This window comes from Setaria italica, chromosome VI, assembly GCF_000263155.2.
Source record: "Setaria italica strain Yugu1 chromosome VI, Setaria_italica_v2.0, whole genome shotgun sequence".
Lineage (NCBI taxonomy): Eukaryota > Viridiplantae > Streptophyta > Magnoliopsida > Poales > Poaceae > Setaria > Setaria italica.
In genome coordinates this window covers 32,573,902-32,597,854 of record NC_028455.1, presented here as the reverse complement: position 1 = coordinate 32,597,854, position 23,953 = coordinate 32,573,902, and the positions used below count along the sequence as shown (strand labels likewise).

Genomic DNA, 23,953 nt, shown 5'->3' with positions numbered 1-23,953 from the left:
ACCGGTCTGACCGGTCTTGAAATTTTGGCAGAACTAAAAGTGTCAAGCCAATAAGCAAGGGGATGAAGAAAAAGCCAAGCTTTGCTGAGTTATTGCATAAGTATTAGAAGATGGCCGAGCAAAAGCGAAACAATCGGTTAGAAGATGATCAAAATAGGAATTCTTCGTCACTAAGAGCGAAGAAGCATAAACGGTCATCGCATTGGTCTTCATCATTTATTCCGTCAATTGCATATGCCATGGAATGCATATTCAGGTATACATGATTATAATCCATAGTTTTGGTATAACCCTTAGTTTTCATTTCATAACTATCAATATTATGCTTATGATTTACCAAGGAGCCATAGTTGGCTGTCATGGCCACATCAAGATTTCAGATATGCTTAGATATTTCGGAAGCCGAAATAGAAGTTTCATACATGTTGTACTTGATTTTGTTTCGGCTACATTAGAGTTCATAAAGAATTTAAAAGACCATCATACGGTCGATGCATTGTTCATCATCGTCCTTAGGCACTTTTGGACCAGAAGAGTATTTTCTAGCTCGCAAGCTTTGCTAGAAAACAGGGGGGCATGTGTTGACGCCCAAAAGTGGTAGATCTAGGTAGATCTGGTCAGACCTGTTTAAACCCGTCTCCCAACCGGTCAGATCAGTTTGGGGAAAGTTCCTAAAATGCAAATTGGATTTCACAATGGCATAGATCTCGTCGAGATGATCAAAATGCATATATGGAACGTCCGTTTTGGATTTCAGATGAGAGAGTTATGCCCTCGGGAAGATCAGCACCCCGTGCAGACAGGTCAGACCGGCTGACCCCACCGGTTAGATTGGTTGGATCAAAGTGCTCCAAATTAAGATTGGACTCTACCATTGCATAGATCTCGTCGAGTAGATCAAGATTCATATATAGAATGTTCAATTTGGAGTTCGGACGAGGGAGATACGACCTTTGCAAGATCTGCACTCGGGCCGGTCTGACCGGTCTGGCTCTGTGTAATCCGAGTAGGAGTTGTAATTTAGCATGATTTGTATTAAGGTTTCGACTCCTGCATGGGGAAGACCTTCCCTCCTTATAAATATAAAGGGATTCGGCCGATTGAGGACATCCAACCCAATTGACAAAAACCAATCTACTATTTTGTATCTTTTCCTTTATTCTTTGCCCAAACTTTTCCAACCCCATGTGATGTTCTTCTTCTGTCTTCATGGCATACGGAGGCGCTCTAGGTGACCTAACGATCCTAGAGCAACCCTACATGCGCTTGCCCCCGACAGGATCCTTCCCGAGCGAGCATTCAAAGGTCTACCGTCCGCTTACCCGACAACCGGTCAGACCGGTCTCTGTAACCGGTTAGACCGGCCTGCGCCGAGGTGCTGCAGCGAGCCCCTCCTCATGCCGCACGATCGTGTGCGTTCGTGTGTTGGCAAAAAAAAACGTCAACACACTGTTTTTGGACTGTAATGGTTAGGGAAAGCAAGTTGCTTTCCATTCTTTTCTTTCGCCTGCACGGCAGTGTAGAAAGATAAAAGGCAGGCAAGGTTTAACTCCTAATCCTGCTTTCAAACTAGAGAACAAAGTGAACCACCCAGGAAGCACACAACACATAAAAAAATGCCTAGGACCAATTCACCACTGTAAACAAATTAAAACATACACAAAGGCAAATTAGAACATATACAAAGGCAGTTTCACCCATATAAATTCTAAAACCTTCACAAAAACAAGTCTTCGTACCTAATCCTACGGCACAAAAATCCAAAATGAAAGCATTAACCAGCTCCGTCATCAAGTTTGTATGAGATTGTTATAACACCAAGCACAAATAAAGTACCAAACAAAACAATTGATCAGTATAAAATATAAGAGGGCACATTGTTGACTTTGCTCAAGGATCGAACGTGATCACGGAGCTAGATCGCATCAGCAACATTATTGCTAAGTGCATCAACCTCTTAGAGGCGGCACTATGCCCTAGAAGGTCGGCACAGGGGTCCCCCACGCTCCTTTTTGGCATTAAGAACTCGGCTGCCGTGTTTTCCGAAAAGTTCATGCAGTATTTATCACATAATTAAGAAGACAACTAAGAAAGCTCATCATTGTTCATGAGTACACAAGTTCATCGAGGGTAACTTGCTGATAATAGTATTTCCTCTTCCGTGGTGTATTGTTTGCTTGACTCGTTAGTTGCCGGTTGCACTGACATGTATTGAACCTGATCTTCATCCTTATCATTTCTCCCTGGTGTTGTAATAGATGGAACAAGTTTTTTCTTTACTACCAGGTTCTCAAGTTCCATCTCCACTTCCCTCATTGTAGGCCGGTCTTCTCCTCTTAATTTAGTACATTTCGCTGCAAGTGTGGCCACTTCTTGGAGGTCTCCATCTTCCTCCTTCATGACTTGAGGATCTATTATATCAAATAGGTTGCTTGTTGCAAGCATCTTCTCAAAATGTGAAACAAGATTGTCACCATCATTGGATCTATAGATGGATGGTTTCTTTCTAGTAAGCAATTCTACGAGAAGAACACCAAAACTAAAGACATCACTTTTGTCCGTTAGTCGACCTGTGTAATGATACATAGGGTCTAAGTATCCCAGTGTTCCTTGAACAACAGTAGTTACTCCTGTTTGATCAATTGGAATGTACCTTGAAGCTCCAAAGTCTGATACTTTTGATGTTAAACTATCATCAAGAAGTATATTCGATGACTTAATATCTCTATGAAATATCGGCATAGAAGCAGCTGAATGTAGATAGGACAAAGCTCTAGCAACTTCAAGTGCAATCCTTATTCTATCAACCCATAACAGTGAGATTGATCCATCAACATGAAGATGATTATAAAGGGTTCCATTTGAAATGAACTCATAAACTAGCAAGGGGACTTCTGTCTCAAGGCAACATCCTAAGAGCTTCACCACATTTCTATGGTTCACTTGAGAAAGAACAGCGACTTCATTAATGAATTCATCAATTTCTCTTTGTACTACTATTTTTGATTTCTTGATTGCCACAACATGTAGATCTAGAATTCCTTTAAACACATCTCCATGCCCTCCACCACCAACCACTCGAGCTCTATCAAAATTGTTTGTGGCCTTCTCTAGCTCCCTTAATGTAATTATCATTCTTTCACCAATGTCTGAGTTGTGTGATATTAATTGCTGAAATAGTAATCCACGATTTTGAATGAAAAACTTTTGTTTCATCTTCTTGACCTTCTGTAGTTTTATTTTACGCATTATGAAGGGTCCACCAAGACAAAGTGCTAGAAGCAAAAGACTTGTACCAACAACCGGCACTATCCAAATTGGCATATGATCTTTCACGCAAACACCAATCTTCATGCTTTTCCCTCGTGGGCATGAACAAGTGAAACTACCCAGTGTATTTTTGCAAATTCCAGCACATGGGTACGTAACATTGTCTAGGCACTCATCGATATCTGAAATTGCACAAAATGCTAGGTTAATCTTATTTTACTTTTGAAGAATCGCTGCTTGGCTAAAAACTTGAAATGTGTCCTTTGACCACTGTGTCTGCATGAGCAGGAAAAATTGAAGGAAAATAATGGACATGAAGATGAACCTGTGCATCCGTTGACGATGTAAGGGTTGCCTTCATATCCAATGGAGCACTTACAGGCGTAGCCCGCATCATTCGTAATACAATGGCTATGGTTGCTAACACACGCATAGGGTGTGTTCTTATCGACTATTGCTTCTTGACATGTATTCCTTGTAATCGCCCATTCCATCACAATTGTTTTTTCTGAGCCCACTGTTGCGTTATAGAACGCTGTCGAGGAGAGATAGGTGGTGCTGAAGTTGAAGGCTTCATTTGCGATCACACCAATGTAATTACAAGGGGTTGCCCTCCATTTCCTGTCGGTGGTGTTGTATAACGGGTTGAAATAGCCTTGATGATTCCGGACTCCCCTTGGGAGATTCATTTGGCAGCACCCAGCACCGGAACACGAGCCGTTCTTGGGGCTTATACCGTTGCATGTCGACATGCATCCGATTATGTACTGCAAGTGTTGCACGGCGACTCAGGATTTCATATACCAGCCAGCTGCTAGTTGATATCGTTTAGAGAACTATGGAGTATCAAGATTACTTACATCGTTGCTTCGCATGTAGGCAAGATTGTTGCACCCGATGACGGTGACTTTGTTATCGTCTGCCGATAGCACGTAGGGCGTGCCGGTAAGGTTCAGCGACTTCTCGTTGGATATCTCCACCTGCTTGGTGGATCGGTTGTAGCACTGGCGCGAGATCAAAGTCTTGACCCAGGCCTTGTTAGCCTGCACAGAGATCTTGATCACCTCCATGTTGCTGTGAAACAGCGTGGTGGTGCCGCCTGCAGTCGAGCAGTTGAGATGAAAGCCGCTGTTGATTGCGCACTCCTCGTCCAAGCCGAACGGGTACGGGACCTCGACGTTGCCACACCTCGTTGCACAGCTGGGGCTCCGTTGCGCCGCGACGACGTCGGCGGCGGCGAGCACCGCCCACACGGCGGCCACCGCAACGCAGAGGAGAACAATCCGTGAGAACTCCATGGTACAGATCGAGGTTGCTGCTCACAATTAATTGCTGGTTGCTGACGGTGGTTGTAGGCATATATAGCAGGAGTGACCTGATCAGTTAACTGTGGTTTGTGAACGCATGCGATACTCAAGCATGGACTGACCCGTTCTTTTTCGACCGCATCTTCGAGGAACGAACTCCGTTCCTTGATCGGGTCACAGTTGGTGCGTTAGAAGGACGCGCGAGGATCGATCCGTATGCGTGCCCTATAGCTCTCGGAGACTTTATAGTATTCCTTTTCCATTTTGCTACTTGGAACTATGGAAATCCACGTGGATCTAATGTTGGCACCACATCAACATCTCTCCTTTTTCATTATTCTCGCACCTCCTATATTTCAAGTATTTGGAATTTTTATTGTTTCAAGCAACATGAATATTCAGTGCGGATGTTGTTTCAATCAACATATAATTAAGACTTACTCCTTTGTTGATTGTTGAGCTAGGGAAACATGCATATATTATGTTGATTGTTGAGTTTGTTGGGACAACTTTAGCTTCATCAAATTCAAAGTTGTACCAACTCTAGGTCGCACAATTTGTATGGATTGTTTCCTTGCTAGAGATGACAAGGCAGTAAACGTGATCATTTAGTTTTTTTTTTATCATAAGGGGGTCATCTAGAAGTAGTAAAATGTCTGAACGATACGATGGTGCTGACAGTGACAGCTGACCAGCTAGTAAGAACAACTGGAATTGAAGTCCTTTTTGTAGGCAGTAAGAGTTGGAAATCTTGGCGCGCAAACAAATCTAACCTGGCCTCGGATTGGTGCAGCGAGAAGGCGGTGTTTGAAAAAAGATGATGTATCCATTGAAACCAAGACCTTTCTTACTTGTGTGATTTGCTTTTGGAGATCAAGTTGTTCCTTATTTGACATGCCATTTGTTCTTTTGAAATTTCAAGGCGCAACAAAAAAAACTGAAAGACACCACGAGGTATTTTCGCTGCTTATTGTTATGTCTATAACTGATAATTTGTTTTATCGAAAGGAGTAAATCTTAATTACATGCTGTTCTAACTTAATTTATCAGCTCCCCTATGTAATTATCGCTGTCAAATGCATCAACTTGGTGCATTCTCGAAAGATCCCATCAGCAGTCTGAACAATATTAGCATTCTGCAGTTCGTATTTGTTAAAAAGATCTATACCAATGTCAATCAAATCTGATCGTGTAGTTTGAGCCGGGAAAGGCAGGTTGGTTTTATTTAACTTGTTCAGCATTGGGTTTCAGTTTCAGATGATCAGAAGGACAATGTTCAGCATTGGGTTTAAGTTATTGACGACACGGTGTGTGTGCAAACTAGCGTGAACTGAATGAAACGCTAACATTGTGAGATTTATTTGAGGAAGTTGGAAGTTGATATGCAGAGATCAGATTGCCGGAGTGTGAACTGAAATGGCTGGGACTTTGTCAGATACTCTGCGGGGTGGAAGCCTGAACATTAATCCATTATTTTAAAAACAGAATTCTCACTCAGACTGAAAGGATTGGGTCTAAACCTGAGTCCATGCAATTTTGCCCCACACGGTCCCAACCGAGCAAGCAACCAGCAAACCAATCACCTGATCATGCTTTCTTCCAGGAGGCAGCATCCACTGCTCATCACTATACCCTGATGGCTACGTCCCCATGGAGAAGAGAGGACATGGAAGCTTGCAAGCCAGCTACTGCTAACCGATTGATCCATGCATGTATGATAGCTCTGCTGTCTCCATGGAGAAGAAGAGAGAGGAGGTGGGGAAGCCTCGCATCGCATGGCGACCCTACAGCATGATGCGTTGTGAATCGCGATGCAGCATCAATGCATCATTGATGCTGACTTCTCCGGCCGTCCTAATGCGTTGTCACGTTCAGAATAATTTTCAGATTCGATCATGTTTCCGATAACTAATTTCATGCCAGTGCCATGGAGAGCTGGTTGGCAGTGGACCCCCTTCATTCGCTGGCTAGCTTGTAAAATCCTGACAGAGCTTGTGATTGAAGCAAAGTCTCGTCCTTCCTGACGAATGCAATCATCTTTGGATTCCTGGATGTGTCAGTTTGCCACTCGCAAATTCATGAAAGTATTCATCGTCTCAATTTAACATAAAAAATCATCTCTCACATGCTTGAAGTTTTCAGATGAAAAAGGGGAGAACAGAACCAGGGCGAAATGATAGTCGGGAGACAACCATTTGTGGTGGTGATGTGGGCCCTAGCGCGCCGAAGGGAACGACGGACGGAGACCTGCAGCTGGGGGCCCATCGCGCACCCTCCCGGCCCAAACCATCGTGCGGTAGCGCGGTGCGCGGTCCACCACCCAACCCAACCACGCGGAAACCCGAAACTACCCCCTGGACGCGCACAAACAAAACACCCCGCCCCCGCGCCGTTACGAACGCGCTCCCGTCTCCATCTGCCATCCTGCCTCTTGCCCAGGCAGCGCAGGCGCGCAGCGCACCACGCCAAGAACCCAACTGCGAGCTGGCCGCAGCGGCTACTCGGAGCGCAGGCGCAAAGCTCTCGTGATGGGAGTAACGTACCAGCGGCTGCTCTCATCGGAGAGCCAGCGGCCGTCCCGCGGCGGCGGCGGCGTGCGGGCGCGGGCATGGGTGCTGCTGCGGTGGGCAGCGGTGCGGCTGAGCTGCGCGGCGCGGCGGCGGTACTGGTGCGGCACCCGCGCGCGGCGGCTGGCGTGGGCGGGGCTCTGCGGGAGGGGCTCCTCGGCGGCCGCGCCGGAGAGGAAGGGCAGGAGGAGCGCGGTGGCGGCGGCGGCGGGCGGGGCCGGGGTGGTGGGGTACGACTCCGCGAGCTACGCGCGCAACTTCGACGACGGCGCGTGGAAGGCCGAGGAGGGCGTGTCCTGGGCAGGCCCCGGCGGCGCGTTCCCCCGCGCCAGCGTCGGCGAGGCCATGAACACCGGTGATTCCGTTCCGAGCTCTACTAGCTGTCTAGCTCCCTAACTGATAATTGTTAGTAGTATTAGCAGCGGATCGGATGCGTTGCTCAGAGTTGTAATCGTGTTCATCTGGATTCAAAATTTACCTTCTGCAGATTTGCAAATATCCTGTACTTGCTTGCCGAGGTAAAACAAATGCAATTCTTTTACCAGTGTCCAATTTCATCTTGCTGTTTTGTGCTAGCAGTACAACTTTTCAGAAAATTGACGGGCAACTAGTAATTGCGCATGCGCATTAGAACAAATGAAGAATTGCAGATGCACGGGGAAGACTCAGGGTGTCTGCATCCTTGAGCTAAAGTTTAATCTATGTTACATCGAATATTCGGAGGCTAATTAGGAGGATTAAATATGAGTTAATTATAAAACTAATTACCCAGATGGAGGCTAATTCGCGAGACGAATCTATTAAGACTAATTAATTCATGATTAGCACATGTTTACTGTAGCATCACATTATCAAATCATGGACTAATTAGGCTTAATAGATTCGTCTCGCGAAGTAGCCTCCATCTATACAATTAATTTTATAATTAGTCTATATTTAATACTTCTAATTAGTATCTAAATATTTGATGTGACAGGGACACAACTTTAGTCGTGGGAAACTAAACGGGGCATCCATCTAGTACGGAGTACCGGAAGAATTCAATGACAAGTCCAGGGAATCCAATAATTTTCACGAAATCAATTCGGCTGGTGTTCAGTGTTTGCCCTGGCCAACGATTCAGATTCAGTGACCCATCCGGGACAGCTTGTTGCTTGTTCATTGCACCAGTGTCGGTGTTGGTCTGATCAGATTCTGTTTTGTAGCTATTGCTGAACCGAGGTCCGAGGGTCAGTTTGATAGGACTCTATCTTATTCCTATTCCAAAGCAGCTTCAGCTGCGACTATTTTTTATGAAAGTGAAGCCGTTTTGTAAAATATTTAGCAAAACGATTTTACCTGTTTTTCATGAATGGATGTAAGGTGTTAAATGTCTAACATGCCCTTGTTCACTCCATTTTTAACTTGGTCTCATACAAGTAAAAATGATTAATGGATATATTTGTGTATTAACTAATAATTTATCTTTTTTCTCTTTTCCAGCTTTTTTTCCTTATCTGTTTTCTTTTTAACTCTACCTTATCCGGCCTCTCCCTCGTCATCTCCTTTTCCTTCCTATCCGTTCACTTCGGCACCTGCGCCGCTTCTTGGGAGGCTTTCCTGGCTGCTGCTCCACCGCCGCCCCTTTCTAGCCTGCTGCTCCACCGCCGGTGATGCTGCGTTGTTGCTGCAGCTCGCGCCTGCCGACCTGAGCCGTTGCTGCTGCTCGCCGAATCCAAGAGGAGCCACGGGGCGATGTGGTCGTGGCCGAGATCCCGGAGCAGAGGCCGGCGGAGCAGGAGCAAATGGAAGAGACCAAGATGTGGCGGAATCGGTCTTCTGAGATATGGGGAGCTCGTCTGTGTTGTAACCTGGTGGAGGGGAGCACCGTGTTGGTGGCGGCGGCGGCCCCGCCGGCCAGCGCACTCCCGCAGCTTCGCTCGACGCCGCCCTGTACACGCCTCTCCCACACCTCTGCGTCGCCCCACGTCCCCTCGCTTCTGCTGATGCTGCTGGACTGCTGGTCATAGCACCCCGCCGCTCCACGCACGATGCCGAGGATACCATCACCATTTGACGCCCGTGACGTCAGAAGGAGAAAGTCACAGTTTCCGGCTCCGTCTCCCTACTTGAAAAACAAAAACGGCTTCTCAAGTGCTTCTCTTTGGGAGCTATTCGCTTTTTTTTCCTCTTTGGTGCAGCTTCGGACAAAGAGCTTTGGTGGTGTTTGGATACTAGATGCTAAATTTTAGTAGTGTCATATCGGATGTTCGGATGCTAATTAGGAGAACTAAATATAAGCTAATTATAAAACTAATTGCAGAATCCCTGGACTAATTCGTGATTCGAATCTACTAAGCCTAATTAATCCATTATTAACAAATGGTTACTGTAGCATCATATTATCGAATCATGGACTAATTAGATTTAATAAATTCATCTCGCGAATTACACTCCATCTGTGCAATTAATTTTGTAATTAACATATATTCAGTACTAACATCCGATGTGAGGGGTGTTAAAAAAGTGGAGTCAATGTATGCCTTGTAGTATCTGCGTGACACCTGTTCCAGCTTTTGGCCTTGTTTAGTTCGGCGAAGTTGGCGCCGTCACTGTATGGCTATGTAGCACACTGTAGCGTTTCGTTTGTATTTGTGAATTATTGTCCAAATATTGACTAATTAGGCTGAAAAGATTCGTCTCGCAAAGTACAACCAAACTGTGCAATTAGTTTTTAATTTCGTTAACATTTAATACTCCATACATATGCCACAAGTTTGATATGATAGAGAATTTTCTTTTTGTACAGTGCTAAAGTTTGGATTTTGGGAACTCTCCTTTGTTTCTAAACTGGCGAACAGATGCGGGGCGTGAATTTAAAAATCCCGTAGTGCTTCTCCAGCACTTGAATCTGGACCGACGCTGTGCCTCCTCTGTATGCTGCTATCATGTAATCAATCAATGCTCATTCGTTTCGGAAACGGGAAAGGTGGTCACTGGTCAGTGTAAGTTCTTCAGAGACGAGACGCGTGGGCTGCTAGTAGTGTGGGCCGCAGGCCGTAACCCATCAATTTAGCCCAATAAAAGGGCGGTTACGGTCCGCGTGAACTTTTGTTTTTGTGAGTCCAAGAATTGTTGTGCGTGGACCGACCACTCACGCACGACGGTCCGCTACCCCCTACCAAACGTCAAAAAGGTCTCTGTTTCTTTTTTTTTACTATTATTATTTTTCCCCCTCGGTGAAAGAGTGATGTGCAACCTAAGCTGAACGATGATGCGTCTTCTGCAAGTTAAACCCTTGGCACGAACTTACGCAGATGCCTCCTGCAAACAAACAGTTCTGGCTCTGCACATCCCAAAAGTCTTTCGATTTTTCAGCTGTGTTTGTTTCCTCGGGTTTATTGATCTTTCGTAGTACGGAGATATGCAAATATGGGATGGAACGGGACCATTCCAGATTTTTAGGATAAGATCATCCCACTTCTTATTTGCTACGCTTATGTAGGATGGGATGATCCTAACTTTATATTTGGTACGAGGGATGGAGTGGGATGGAAACGGACCGAGCTTTCCAGGCCGTTAACCTCCGTCAACCCCGGACCATGCGTCAGCCACTAAAACTATTAGGTCCCATGCGTCAGGCGATCGTCTTCCCTTCCTCGCTGGAGATAGCAGCGGAGCAGCACAAACGGAAGCACTTGGTGTTGATCCGCATCCAATTTAAGGTAGCAGCGTCATGTTCGAATCGAGATTGGCTTGGATTGACTTGATCAAGGAAAGTTGATTAAAGAAATCCATAGCAATTTGGATTGAATCGGATAGGAGACTACGGGAGCGACGAATTAGACAGGAACTGAAGGAGATGCGGGCGCGGTCGATGCGGTTCCGGACCTGCGCCACCCACGCCCGACCGCGCCACCCGCCTGGGGGAGGCCGCCCCCGACCGGATCCAACCCTGCCCTACCTGCGCAGCTTGCCAGCGGCATCGCCCGGCCATGGAGCTTGCCGGAGCTCGCCTGCAGCGCCCGCCACCGACCTTGCCGAAGCTCGCCCGCAGCACCGCCTGCTAGCCTTGAGCCAGGCCGCCGCTTGCCTGCCGCTCGAACTCGTCCTCTGTCGCGGCCGCACGAGGCAACGACTTAAAAGAGTGACGAGTCCGTCCGCTCGTTTTGGCGGACGGGATCGTGCCGCGTATATTCCATGACTCCATCCCACTCATTCTTAGATCAAACACCTTCAAAAATAGGACCGTCCCGTCCTGTTCTTGCATCCAAACACATGCTGATGACAGGTTTTAGGCTTTTAGCAGAGTACCATGAACTGCCCTGTCGTCACCTACATGGCTCCACCCCCGAAACGCACAAAGCGTGAATATTCCACAGTCCTCGTTCTGCCTCTCCTGTTCTTTTCCCCCTCCGGAGATAGCTGCGTCGGACCGTCGGTGCATCTGAGGATCAGGCCGGCGTCAGAGAATCAAGCAGCAGTTGTGTTCAGATTCCACAGCGGATGGGCCGCGTGGGCCACGCGTCTGGGTCCGGCTGTGCACGCTGCACGCGCGGGCGCGGCTCCCGACGAGGCAACAACGACCCACCAACGGCCGCCCCACCCCTCACTCCCCGTGCCCGTCGTCTTCGTCCTCCTCGGCATCTCCGCGTCAGGCGCCGACACGGCCTGCCGCCCCGCTTGCCGGCATCATGCCATGCGAGCGAGACCGAGCTCGATTGCTTCGCTTCACCTTGATTCTTCAGAAAGTTCACGACCAACGGCATCGTTTACTTGTTTAGCTATTCGGAAACTCAGCGGTTAGCGTAGCGTGGCCTCGGCTCCTTTTCGCCCGGTGACGCCAGAACACAAGCTCACGAAATGGTTGCTGGATTCCAGTCCAGTTTTCAGTGTGATTTAGAAGTCCCAGTCCAATTTTCCCGTGGCTTAAAGCTCACACTGCCTAGTGCCTACTGAAAAAATCTACACTCTGAAAAAGAGAAATACACGCACAGCACTTTGTACGCACGTGTAGTAGCACCAGTTTAGTAATTTGTTTGGTGTAACCAATATCCAGTAGGCACGAGCAAGAAGGTCCCACCGGTCCATGCACCCAAAGACCTCCCAGCCTGTGCAGGCAGGACAGCAACAACAGCAGCTGAGGAGTGAGGCACCAGGAATTCACCTCCTCCGCCTACCAACCAAGCCTCCAACAGCCAGAGACAGGCACGCGCACCAAAAGAAACCCCCAACACGAGGAGGAGCTCAAGCGCTCAACGACCTCCGAGTCCAAGATCTCTCTCCCGCTCTCCCCACCTCGATCCCCCCGCTTCCCGGTCAATGGCGACCGACGCGATCCTGGAGACGATCAAGCCGCGGCGGAGCCAGGACGAGCAGCTCCCGGTGACCACCGCCGCGGGCGGCGGCAACAGCGGCGGGATCGGGCTGCGGCGGCGCATGTCGTCCTTCTCCGTGCACCTCGGCCCCTCGCTGTCGTCGGCGGGCGCCGTGGCGTTCCGGCGCGCGCAGTCGATGCCGTCCGTGAAGGCGCTGGCGGCGGCGGGCGCGCTGCGGCGGTGGTGGGAGTGGGGGCTCGGGTGGGTGATGGCGCGGCGGCCCCCCTTCGCTGGCGGTCTGGAGATGAGCGACGACGAGGCCGCCGCGCTGGGCGGGTGCCACTGCCGGGGCACGTGGCGGCACGTCTTCTACAAGGTGCGCGCCGGGGCGCGCAGGCTAATGGGACGCGACGGGAGGCCGCTAAAGGCCGCCGCGCCGCAGGACTTCAGGTACGACTCCGTCAGCTACGCGCACAACTTCGACGACGGCGAGGCCTGACAGAGTGACAAGAGGAGGAGATTGAGCCATGGCCCATGGGGTTCTCTTCTCCCACGCCATTGTTTCAAGCCTGCTCGATCGATCCATCGGCGCGGCATTGCTTGTTGTAAGCTGCAATAAGGCAATTGATTTTGTGGTACATAGATACGGCATCTATAATCTATAATATAGTATGGTGGTGTGTGATGGCATCGGTCGATCTAGAAGTAAGACGATCGATTGATCGTCGCTGCAAGTTGGAGGAGACCAGGTCCGATGAACACGGCCTGTGCAGATGTAATGTCTTTTCGTTCTTGTCGTTGCCATCTTTCTTCAGTGTCGCGTCCATGGATCCGATCCTGGGACAGGTAAATGTAAAATCTGTAACAGTTCAGTTCGATCCGAAACAATGGCGCCGCAGCATCTGTGATTTGTGCATAGCACTGAAGCAGTCGACAAGAGAGGATTGGAGGAGCAGAGAAGCTTCTTCTTCAGGTTCAGGTTCAGGTCAGATTCAGATCTGCTTCGGCTTCAGGGTCCCTGTCGTTGCGGCTGGAGCGCGACATGGCAGCTACAGCTATCGGCCTGATCGGTTCTTGGGGGTCGCCGAGACAGCAACAGGGCGCCCGACTGCGGGGAGGGAGCCAGTGAGGTGGTAGGTTGCACCGTGCTTCCTTGCCAGCGGAGCGGCGCGGCCTCCGATACCGGGAGCGGGAGGGAAGGTGGCAGGCACGCGACCTCGCCGTCCAGCCCGTGCATGTGGCGAGGCGAGGACACGGGCCAGCGGGCGATGTGCACGTGCTCTGCGCTCCAGTGGGCAAGTTGTTGCCTCGGCACGTTAAGACCCGTCAACAAGGTCTTTCTTTTTCCTCAGCTTGACTCGGACAAAATTAGGAATTCCGAAATTTTATCTTGCGCTTCACTGGGCCGGCATCAAAGCAGTTTTTGTTTTTTCAGCCCAACGATTTCTGTGTTGCTTGGGCCGCCACAAACATACTGGTTCGCGGGCCGAGCCTGCTTGGGCAAAGGCTATTAGGTAGGCTTCGCCTTCACGTAACAAAATCCTGGTGGAAATGAAGACAGTACATGGATTTTTTTTCCTTTCTAGAGTGCACTGGCCTAGTTTTAATCCAGATACAACAAAAATATTATTCATCAGGGAACAATCCAGATATTGCTGAATAATAAATTAACAGACTGGACAAACTATTATTTAAAGGGAACAAATGAGTCCACTCGCGAACAAGAGTCCACGATGTTAAACAGTTCTAAAATGTGAAAAAAAATCCACATTGCAAATAAATTAGTCTACAAGGTGTGCAGGTCGTCTCTACACACCACCAAACTATTCTACATAGCCACTTAGCCAGCAAACAATATCGCAAACAAATCTTACAGACGGAAATTTTCGTATACAAAGCGGATAAATAATCCAACATTCCAAAAAAATTAATCTACAAAGTAAAAAAAAAGGCTCCACGTGCAAATTAATTATTCTATATGAAGAACAAACGTGTCCACAACATGAACAAGTTATTCTCACATACAGAGCATTTTATAGGCTGCAAAACGAGCAAAGGACTTAATATCACGAACAAAATAGTCTAAAAGGTAAATAAAATATTCCACATAAGAACAAATTGTTCAACATGGAGAACAAATATATATTCACATTGCCAACAAAAACATTTCACCTTTACAACAATCTAGAATATATCAAGAAACAAATATTTTCCACTACCAGAACAAATAAATTTTTACTGCTAGTATAATTCAAATGTAATATGAAACAATGACTTTTCACTAACAAAAAGATAGAAAAGATAAGGTTGTTTAGATTCGGTTATAACAAAAAGGGATAACTGACACAGAACACATGTAATAATATTTGATTTAGGGGGTGTTTGGATAAACCCCACTAAAATTTAGCACCTGTCACATTGGATGTTTGGATGCTAATTAGGAGTATTAAACATAGGCTAATTACAAAACTAATTTCACATATGGATTCTAATTCGCGAGATGAATCTATTAAGCCTAATTAGTCTATGATTTGACAATGTGGTGCTACAGTAACCATTTGCTAATGACGGATTAATTAGGCTTAATAGATTCGTCTCGTGAATTAGCACAGGGTTCTGTAATTAGTTTTATAATTAGCTCATGTTTAGTCTTTCTAATTAGCATCTGAATATTCGATGTGACACTGCTAAAGTTTAGCACTAGTATCCAAACACCCCCTTAGTGGGAGCTTTAATCTACTAGAAGAGTACTAGTCTAACATCAAAGTCTCGTGAGGCTAGCATGAAGAAGGCGAGCTCCTGCACTGCAGCGAGGACACGTGTTGCAAGAAGCAATCCTCGAAGTGTCTTCTTCATATTAGGCATTGGTGGGTGCCGGACATCCAGAGTGGGAAGAGAGGGTGGTGATAGTAGCATGCATCGACGCTATTTTCATTACACCCTATGTGTTCTTGTATTCTTGTTCTTTAATCCGATTATTTTTCATGGTACATGCATATCTATTTATATTCTTATTCGAGGCTATGGGAGCCTTGCTGGGCAATCCTCTCCTACTGCCTTAATTGGGGATGCGGCGGCTTTGTCGCCGCCATCCTCACTACAGTCCCCTGACCCGGGGGGCCAAACCTGACGCCCAGGCAACTTTGGTTAACCCGCCTTACAAAATACCTTCCTATGGGCCTTGCTTGGCAATTCTCTCCTCGCCGCTTTAGATGTGAATGCGGCGACTGGATTAGCACCGTCCTTGCAAAGTTGCAACAGTCCTCTTACCTAGAGCCCAAGACCTGACACCCCGAGGTGGCCTCAGTTGGCCCGTCTTGTCAAGCTCCTTTCTCGGGAAGGCTCGCCCTTCCCTAGTTGTAGTGGTGGGGCCTGTTCCTACCATGACCGCAAGGCGGCGGCCGTGTGAATGGGCCCATCAAGGAGTGCCATCCTTGTCACCGTTGGACGGGACAAGAGAGGCGGCTTGCTGGTGCTCATTATTGTCATACTTTTAGTACTATTTAAATGGTGTTTTTAGACTAAATCTTATACTAACCCGCCACTTGGCACCTGAAATAACCCCATATTTGCATATGTGTTGTGTTTTGAACCACATTGAAAAATCATGGGAAATACGACACAAATGGAAGGTTTTTGTATAAGTTGGTTTTGGGTCCGGACTTTGGATATTGGAAGGCACAATCAGGAACACTGGACTGCAGGCTCGGAGGAGCAGCGGAACTTGCACGGGACATATATTCCTCATTCGAACTCCAATTGGGGCGAATTTGGTGAGAAAATTGCATGGCTCGAAAAGATATACAACTTTTGTATGAAGCACTCGGACGCTTGAGGCCGGTAGGGGGGTGGGCCGATCAGCTTGGCCCTTTTCTAGCCTCGATCGATGTGCTCTTCGCCCCACGGTACCTCTGGACTATAAATATCCCCATTCTCCATCATCATGTGTATCCATCCACTAGAAGTCGGCGAAACCTAGGGTATTCACCAAAGGGAGCTGAGGGCCGCTGCAAGTCTTCGGAGCTGTTTAGGAGGTGGCTTAGGCTAGACCCTTGCCACCATGGTCGTCCCTATGCGGCGACGCCATGGTGGAATTATGGAGCCAAGCCTTGTATTCATCAGGACCTATGTACACATGATGGTGATATCAATCTAACCTTGTGCTTTGATCTATTATGATGCATGATTATTCTCATATGTCTAGCTAGCATATGTTCTTAGTAGAAATAGATGCAATCGTGGTGATTAGTATATATCTTGCGGATACATTTTAGTAGTGAGTAGGAAGTCGGTGTGATTACCCTTGTGTGGTGATAGCATGCGAGAGGGAAAAGACCGAACGATTGCGTAATAGATGACTCTTTATCAAGGTACGAAATAGGTTGGTTACTGCTTTGGCTCGAACTATAACGAGAAGACAACAGGCTCATGCTACCTTTGGTTGTGTTACCTCATACTCCCTCCGTTTCAAATTGTAGGTCGTTTTGAATTTTTTATGTTCATAAATATTATTATGCATCTAGACATACACTATATCTAGATGCATAGCAAAAACTATGCACTTAAAAAAAAGTCAAAATGATCTACAATTTGAAATGGAGGGAGTACGTATGGATGTGATCTGTTTACCGTATATGCAATTCTTATCTCATGTTTGGGTTTACCTTTGTATGCAATTCGTGCTTCTTAATAGGATTAGATCTGTTTAGCTAGATAGAAAACCCTAGCCAGTTCGCTGTCGATCCACGGATTGATAAACCTTTGATGGAATACTCTAAGGGAAAAGCTACAACTGATCCGTGCGCTTGCGGTTCAAACTGGCATTAACTGCCACCAACATGGCTACTTGTCCAACCGCAGGCGGCGTGATAACGCCTTCCCCATAATGATGATGCTTTACGGGGAAGGCGCGTCCGAGACTGCTGCGCTTGCGCGCACAAGAGCATCATCAATGCGTCTCAACCACTTCCTTCTTGAAGCGATCCAGGCCCCAGGGGCCCTTTGCTTGTACAGCGCATCGAAGCCCCTCCTGGGGTCCCTAAGGCATGTTGCGAGCCAGTCAAGAGGCTCACGTGACTTTCGGGGCCTTAGGCCATCCGCCCTCCCTTGGCCTTTTTCTTGAGGTGATCAGGCCGAGGGAACGACGAGGCCCGTTTCGTCTAGCATCCTCTCTGGGACCCTGGTTCCCTTGATGCTGACAGCCTCCACGCCTCTCTTAGATCCTGTTTGGATCCACACCGACTAAAGTTTAGCTAGCTAAAAAGTAAAGGTTTTTAGCTGGTCTTTTTAGAGCCATCTCAGCTAATTTTAGCTGGTGGTCAAACAGGATCTTAATCGCGGTCTCTCAACCCTAAATTATCCTCTCTAGAATCCAAATGCCATCGCACGCCCTTGTAGAGGTTAAAGTCTGGGCTGATCTCATTGACGTTGTTAATGGATAGCAGGATATGTGCATTGTGTGTGACGGGCATGTCTTCGGCCCCAAAAAGGGGATCCTAATGCGGGAGGAGCGAGGGGGCAATGGGTGAGTGAGTCAATGAGATATCTACTCGCAACAGTCCGCTCTACTACCATCTAGATCCACACCAGCTACAACTACTACGACTGTGGTGAGGGGCAAGCCCCGGCTCCGTGTAAAGACGATCGAGGGGACAGAGCAGCGATAGCTCGATTAGTGTGGAGCCACCATTTGTGCCAAATGGAAAATAATATGGAACCTAAAGTAATACTCCCTCCATTTTTCTTTTTTCTGACAAAAGTTTTGGCCTGCTTCTAGTGCAAATATGTGGTCGGAAACGTCAACTATTCACGAACAGAGGTAGTACTTAGTGACACTACCACTCCTTCGATCCTAAATTATCATCTTTAGGATCCTAAGGCCGTCGTGATCCTTGACGAGGTTGAAGTTAGGGTCAGACTCATTGACGTTTTCAATGGAGAGGTGCATTTTGACATCAGCCATCAACGACTACTACTACCACTGCGTGGAGGAGCAAGAACTTCTCCGGGTAAAGATGATGGAGGGAGTGGAGGAAGACAATTCGGCTAGCGTGGAGCCACCGTGGTTGTGTGAGGGCTAGAAAAACTGCTTCTCTATCTAAACCAGAACTAGAGCTATTTTAGCTCCTACCAAATAAGGCTCTCTAATTTGTCTAATTTTGTTTGCAACTACTAGCTCAAAACTTAAAATGGAAAATAGTACAGAACTTAAAAGTAACACTAGTGACGCTATCACTCATCGATCCTTCCGAGTGCATGTTTTACCAGGCGCTGCGCATGCATGCGAGCAGAAACTTCCAGTTCCTGACACGCCTAGCAGGCCGCTGCAGCAAAGCCTGCAAGGCGGACAGGTCTCCTGCAGCTCCCAATCCACCACCTGAACGGCCAGACACGGTTGCCACTTGCCAGGCCTCGCCGGCCGCGCTCCCCGCTGGCCCGCTCCCTCCCGAGCGATCCCAAAAGGCTTCCCAAAGCCTTGAATGCCAACGTGACGGGACCTGCGCCGCGCACGCACGCACGCAGACGCCGTGCGCATCCACTTCCCAGTCTTCCCTCCGTGCCCCTTACTTCTGCCTGCGCGCCTCCGCTGTCCTGCCGTCGGTTTCGCAGTCTCTTGCGTGCTGTGACCGTGAGCAGGCTCATCAGGTCGTAAATAATCTTTGGTTCCACAGAGCTCGGACAGTGTCAAATGCCACTTGTGCCCGGGGGTTCAGGAGGCCGGCTGCGCTGCGTTTGGCCGGTGGCCGGCCGGCCGGCCGCGGCCAGGAACCCAGCCAGCGCCAGCAGTGAGCTGTGTTTACATAGACGAGCACAGAGCTGCGGCAAGGTTACAGGTTAGGAAGACGGACACCAAGTACCGGCACTGTGACGGGGTACCTCGCAGTACACGATTTTGCTTGCCGTCCAACCCCTCGTCTGCGCTCTCTAGGCTCTAGCGTCAGGTGGCGACTGCGAGCGACTTGCTGGGGCCTTCAGCCTTGGGCTGGAGAGGACAGAGGAGAACGGAGGGAGGAATGTGTGTGCGGATGCAGAGAAAGAACAGGGAGCTGCAGCAACAGGCCAACAGCCAGGACGGGGCACGCAGATGCTGGCCGCGGGGGGAGGAGCCAGGAGGGGAGGGAACGGGATGGGCAACTGCACGCCGCGGCAGCGCACGGCGAGAAAAAGCTGGGGGCGGCAGCGGCAGCAGTGGATTGGACGATCGCGTGTGCGCGCGCACGAGCGTCCCCGCCTCGTCCCCCCCGACTCGTCACCTCCGCCCGCCGCTCTCGCACGTGGCCATGCCCCCCCTCCCCTGCAGCCGCTGCTGCAGCCCTGCCACTGCCATTGCCACACCCCCTTCTCTCCTCTCTTCTCTCTTGAGGTAGCTACGGAGTAGGCGCGCGCGGCTGCCATGGCAGAGGCAGAGGCGCCTGCGACGCCGCGGCGGGAGAGATCGGTAATTAAAGGCTGCCCTGCGCCGCGCCCAACAAACTCCGCCGCGGCCTCGGCGTGCCCTAGCCTGCCCGGCCGGCTTTCTTTCCTTCTTCTCGGCCTCCACAGCTGCCGCGCGCGCCGGGCCAGGGGGCAACAGTGGCCTGCCCCAACAGTGCGCGCCTGATTTGCACTGCACACGCTCTGCCGCGCCCGCGCGCGCGCTCCTCTCCTCCTGCAGTACGTCGTCGCCTGGGCGGGCGCCTGCGCTGCGCTGCGCCCTCTTCCTCTCTTGCATTGCATGCTGTCGCTCACCCGTGTGCCCCATGGGTTTCTTCGCGCACTGTGCGATGCTGTTGCCTTGTATATGCCACGCCGTCCTTATCCATCACCGTACCGTCGTTACCCTTCCTTCTTACTGCACCTAAGGCAGGTTCAGTCGTTTGTGTCCAAGAGGATGACCTGGTCAATTCGATCAACTTGGTGTCGTTTAGCATTCCCCAACGTATCTGAGAGCCTGAGACCTAGAGGATCAGTACCTTTTTTGCCTGGAAATGATTCCGTGCAAAGCTTGGTTAAGATACACTTGTTACAACATAATGACATAATGGACTTCTCATCAGTGTAGAATATACTTGGTATTCGAGAAAATCAGAGTAGAATGCAAACAATGTTATAGCTTACAGGTCGTTCAGGATTTTTTGCGGTAAAAGAGGTGAGTCATTTCGAATGCAGCGACGTTGTAGCTTGTAGGTCGTTCAGGATTGAAGTGCCTGTTCTAAATTCTTGCGCCTCCACACCGACACCGACGCAACTGAATTCTTTACGATTCTATGCTGAAAAGCTCATGTTCTACTACCTATCCTTAGCTGTTAGCTCCACGCTGCCATGAGTTTGCAACGGCAATGCGCCAATGATTGGGACACGATTAGCGAATTATTGCCTCCTAGCTACACATACGCCACAGTATAGGACTATAGGTTATTTGTTTTTTCACCTAGCTTAGCTACCCCTTAAAAATAATTTTTACAGCTCGCGCACGCACGCAGCATGTCCGACGTTAACCTCCTCGGAATTAGCGCCGGCCGGCCGCGGGCAGAGGCCCTGGCCCTGAATGAGGCCAAAGAATTGAATCACATCGGTCTGCCGCGCGCCTGCCTCTGGCCACCTTTCTTTTCCCCTCTGCTCCTTCCAAACCTTTACTCCTCTTCCTCTCAGGTCGTCGTCGTCGTCTTCTTCCTCGGGGACGCCAAACTTTTATGGACTGGCGCACGGCCGGGGCAGAGAGTCGCAGTGCCTCACCCTAGTTTCCCTTGTGCTCGAGTGTACCTCCTCCCATGCGGCCATGCGGAACCGGGCATGCGTCTCATGATCCTCAGCTTGCCTAATCAGACAATGACATGCTGACATATCGACATCGACATGAAGCTCAGCTCATGTTTGAGGATGGCAACATTCCATGGTTGAGCGTGCCCAAGAACGGTTTTAGATCGATCGATCTCCATTGCTTTTTGAACCGGATTTAAGATCACCATTCCAGGGCAAAACAAGTTCTTTCTCCTGTGATTATTCAGTCATCTAGTGGCCTTGGTTGGACATCGATCGCCATGGCCGTTACAGTCTGCACCTTCTCGAATGACTCTTCTATGTTTACTCTACTGAATACTTGGTTAAGGATCGATCGATCGTTGAGTATCTGTCAAGTGTCCGAGCATCCAGTTTTGTGTTTTGACAGTGTTGTTGATCCGATGGGTAAAAGAAGTACTGGGATTCCGGAGCTCATGTACGGCAACAGGAGAAATTTAGGGCTAGTTTGGTGGAGCTCCCACCGGCTCGCTCCACTAACACGTCACTGTTCATGCACCGTAGTTATACTGTTCGCGGTAGCCGGTTTTCTCTCTCTTCCTTCTCACCCTTATGGAGCTACAAATTTTGACTCCACCGACTCTAAGGGGGTGTTTGGGAGCACTCCACTCCACGAAAAATTGCTCCACTCCACCAACTCCGAAAATTTCGCAGCCAAACGCGTCTAGCTCCAGCAACTCCGGCTCCAGGAAAAAGATGGAGCAAGGGGGTAGATCCACGTTTTTTGTGAAGTACCTCAAGAGGTGCTCCAAAAACCCCTGTACAGACCTCCTCGTGGAGTTGGTGGGTATTTACCCACCATTGCCACTCGTTACACAATACCGGTTCGCGAAACAAAAATAGTCCTCCCATCGCCCCATCCCACCCGCGCGCCGCCCCTGCCCGCCGCGCCGCCTGCCCGCCGCCTGCCGCGCCGCCGCCCGCCCGCCGCGCCACCCGCCGCGCGGTCGGGGCGTAGGCCGGCCGGGGCGAGCTCCCCCGCCGCAGCGGGGCCGGCGACGCGTATGGGCTGCAGGACGCCGGCTCCCCTAGGTGGCGCAGCCGGGGCGAGCTCCCCTGGGCGGCGCGTGCGGCCTGCAGGAGGCCGGCCGAGCTCAAGCTCCGTGCTGCTGCTCTTGCGATGTGCAAACAGGAAGAAAGATGAATTGCTTGCTCGTGTATATGAATCCGTGCTGCTGCTCTTGCGATGTGCAAACAGGAAGAAAGATGAATTGCTTGCTCGTGTAGATGAGATGGTGTTTGAGTTGTGATTGGTTCTCGTCGTCATTTCTGATTGATGATCAAGATTGTTCTACATTCCCGATTGATGAGCAAGATTGTTCTACATTTCGCATGATAATTTCTGGTAATACATGTAGCACTGTTTAAAACTGAGAAGAGAAGAGGAGAGGAGAGAGAGGAAGAAGAGAGGAGAAAATAGAAGAGTATGACATGTGGGTCCGTTCACAAAGGGTAAAATAGACCATTCACAACGAGTGCTCATGTTTTTGGAGCTGGAGCACTACCATCAGCCAAACACATGCAGCAGCTCCATACTTTTTTGGAGTTGGTAGAGTGGAACTAGAAAAATATGGAGCTGATTTTTCTGAAATGGAGTGCTGCCAAACATACCCTAACTCTACTAAATCCCTGCTACGCACAGCCCTACAGGAGCAGAGGCGGATGGAGTGGCACCAAACGAGCCTTTATTACCGTCCTCGTGCAAACGAGCTCCCGATCGTCCTCCCAATTCCCAAACCCCGATGCATGCCGCACCACCTGCCATTCCTTCTTCTGGTAGTCCAAAATAAATGCACAACCAGACAAACGCAAGCAGACACACCATGTCCATGTGTGCTAGAGAGAGAGAGAGCGAGCGCTTCATGGTGCGAACAAAAAGGTGGTGCATGCAACTTGCAAGTAGGCCTGCCTGCATACTGGGTTTATCTTAAGCAGTACGGAGTAAGTATTGTATGTACAATGGTTGTTGATTTTTTTTGGCACGACAGCATAGTATGCAAGCAAATGAGCATGGATGATTTGTAATTATAAACATCTTCTCGATCTGTATCTCTAACACATGTCACATGTCTGGATGGTGTCTTCTTGCCAAGCAGTATACATTGTACCACTGAAAGAAGTACATGGAAACAATTCTGTAACCGGCGTAGTGGCGTACATCCTTGGCCCGTCAGGGTAGCTGCAACTGCAAAGGGCCGAAGGCCCATTTTTCACCGTCTGCATCCCCAGCATTGGCACACACATCCACCTACACGAACGCACATATATGTGCAGCTATGCCGTGCCCTCAAACACAGAGGTGTACATACACTACACGCGCACATATGTACGTGTTGCAAGGCGATGAAAGAACGTGCACGTGTACGTTTTCGGCCTCCTCGTCCTTTTTTTTTCTTTTGTTTTCAAAAGTCGTGTTGTGTCAATGCATGGCTCCAATGCATGCAGATGTATGCTCATGTATGCACGCATACGTAGTACATGCTGTGTGCAGGGCTCTAGGTAGGTGTAGCCGAGACTTCTCAGCAGCGGCTAGCTAGGTAGCTAGCTTAGTAGCTAGATGTGCATGTTAGCTACGACGTGCAAGTGTGCAACAGTGTTGCCCGTTAAGCTCCATCAGGTTTCCTCATCGGGCCCATGCCAGGTGCCACCGCGTCCATCGCCATCCTTTAATCTCACCATTCCTGGTCGCCAAGGGGAGAGAGAGATCATGGAGCCATAGAGGCATGGTGCTAGA

The 23,953-nt window shown here is 49.1% G+C and overlaps 2 protein-coding genes and 1 pseudogene across 2 annotated transcripts; 2 read left to right on the top strand and 1 right to left on the bottom strand.

The window, feature by feature from the left end:
* Positions 1 to 2,040: 2,040 nt before the first annotated feature.
* LOC101783961 (wall-associated receptor kinase 2) lies at positions 2,041 to 4,582 on the bottom strand. Its single transcript, XM_022827822.1, has 3 exons — positions 4,131 to 4,582; positions 3,596 to 4,037; positions 2,041 to 3,452 (listed from the first exon to the last, which is right to left on the bottom strand). Exons 1-3 carry the CDS (start codon positions 4,566 to 4,568, stop codon positions 2,122 to 2,124), a joined length of 2,211 nt encoding a protein of 736 aa, XP_022683557.1. The 5' UTR covers positions 4,569 to 4,582; the 3' UTR covers positions 2,041 to 2,121.
* Positions 4,583 to 6,962: 2,380 nt separating this feature from the next.
* On the top strand, positions 6,963 to 9,305 carry LOC101783563 (annotated as a pseudogene).
* Positions 9,306 to 12,184: 2,879 nt separating this feature from the next.
* Positions 12,185 to 13,359, top strand: LOC101783158. Its single transcript, XM_004973822.4, has one exon. The coding sequence runs from the start codon at positions 12,446 to 12,448 to the stop codon at positions 12,938 to 12,940; it is 495 nt and encodes a 164-aa protein (XP_004973879.1). The 5' UTR covers positions 12,185 to 12,445; the 3' UTR covers positions 12,941 to 13,359.
* Positions 13,360 to 23,953: the final 10,594 nt, after the last annotated feature.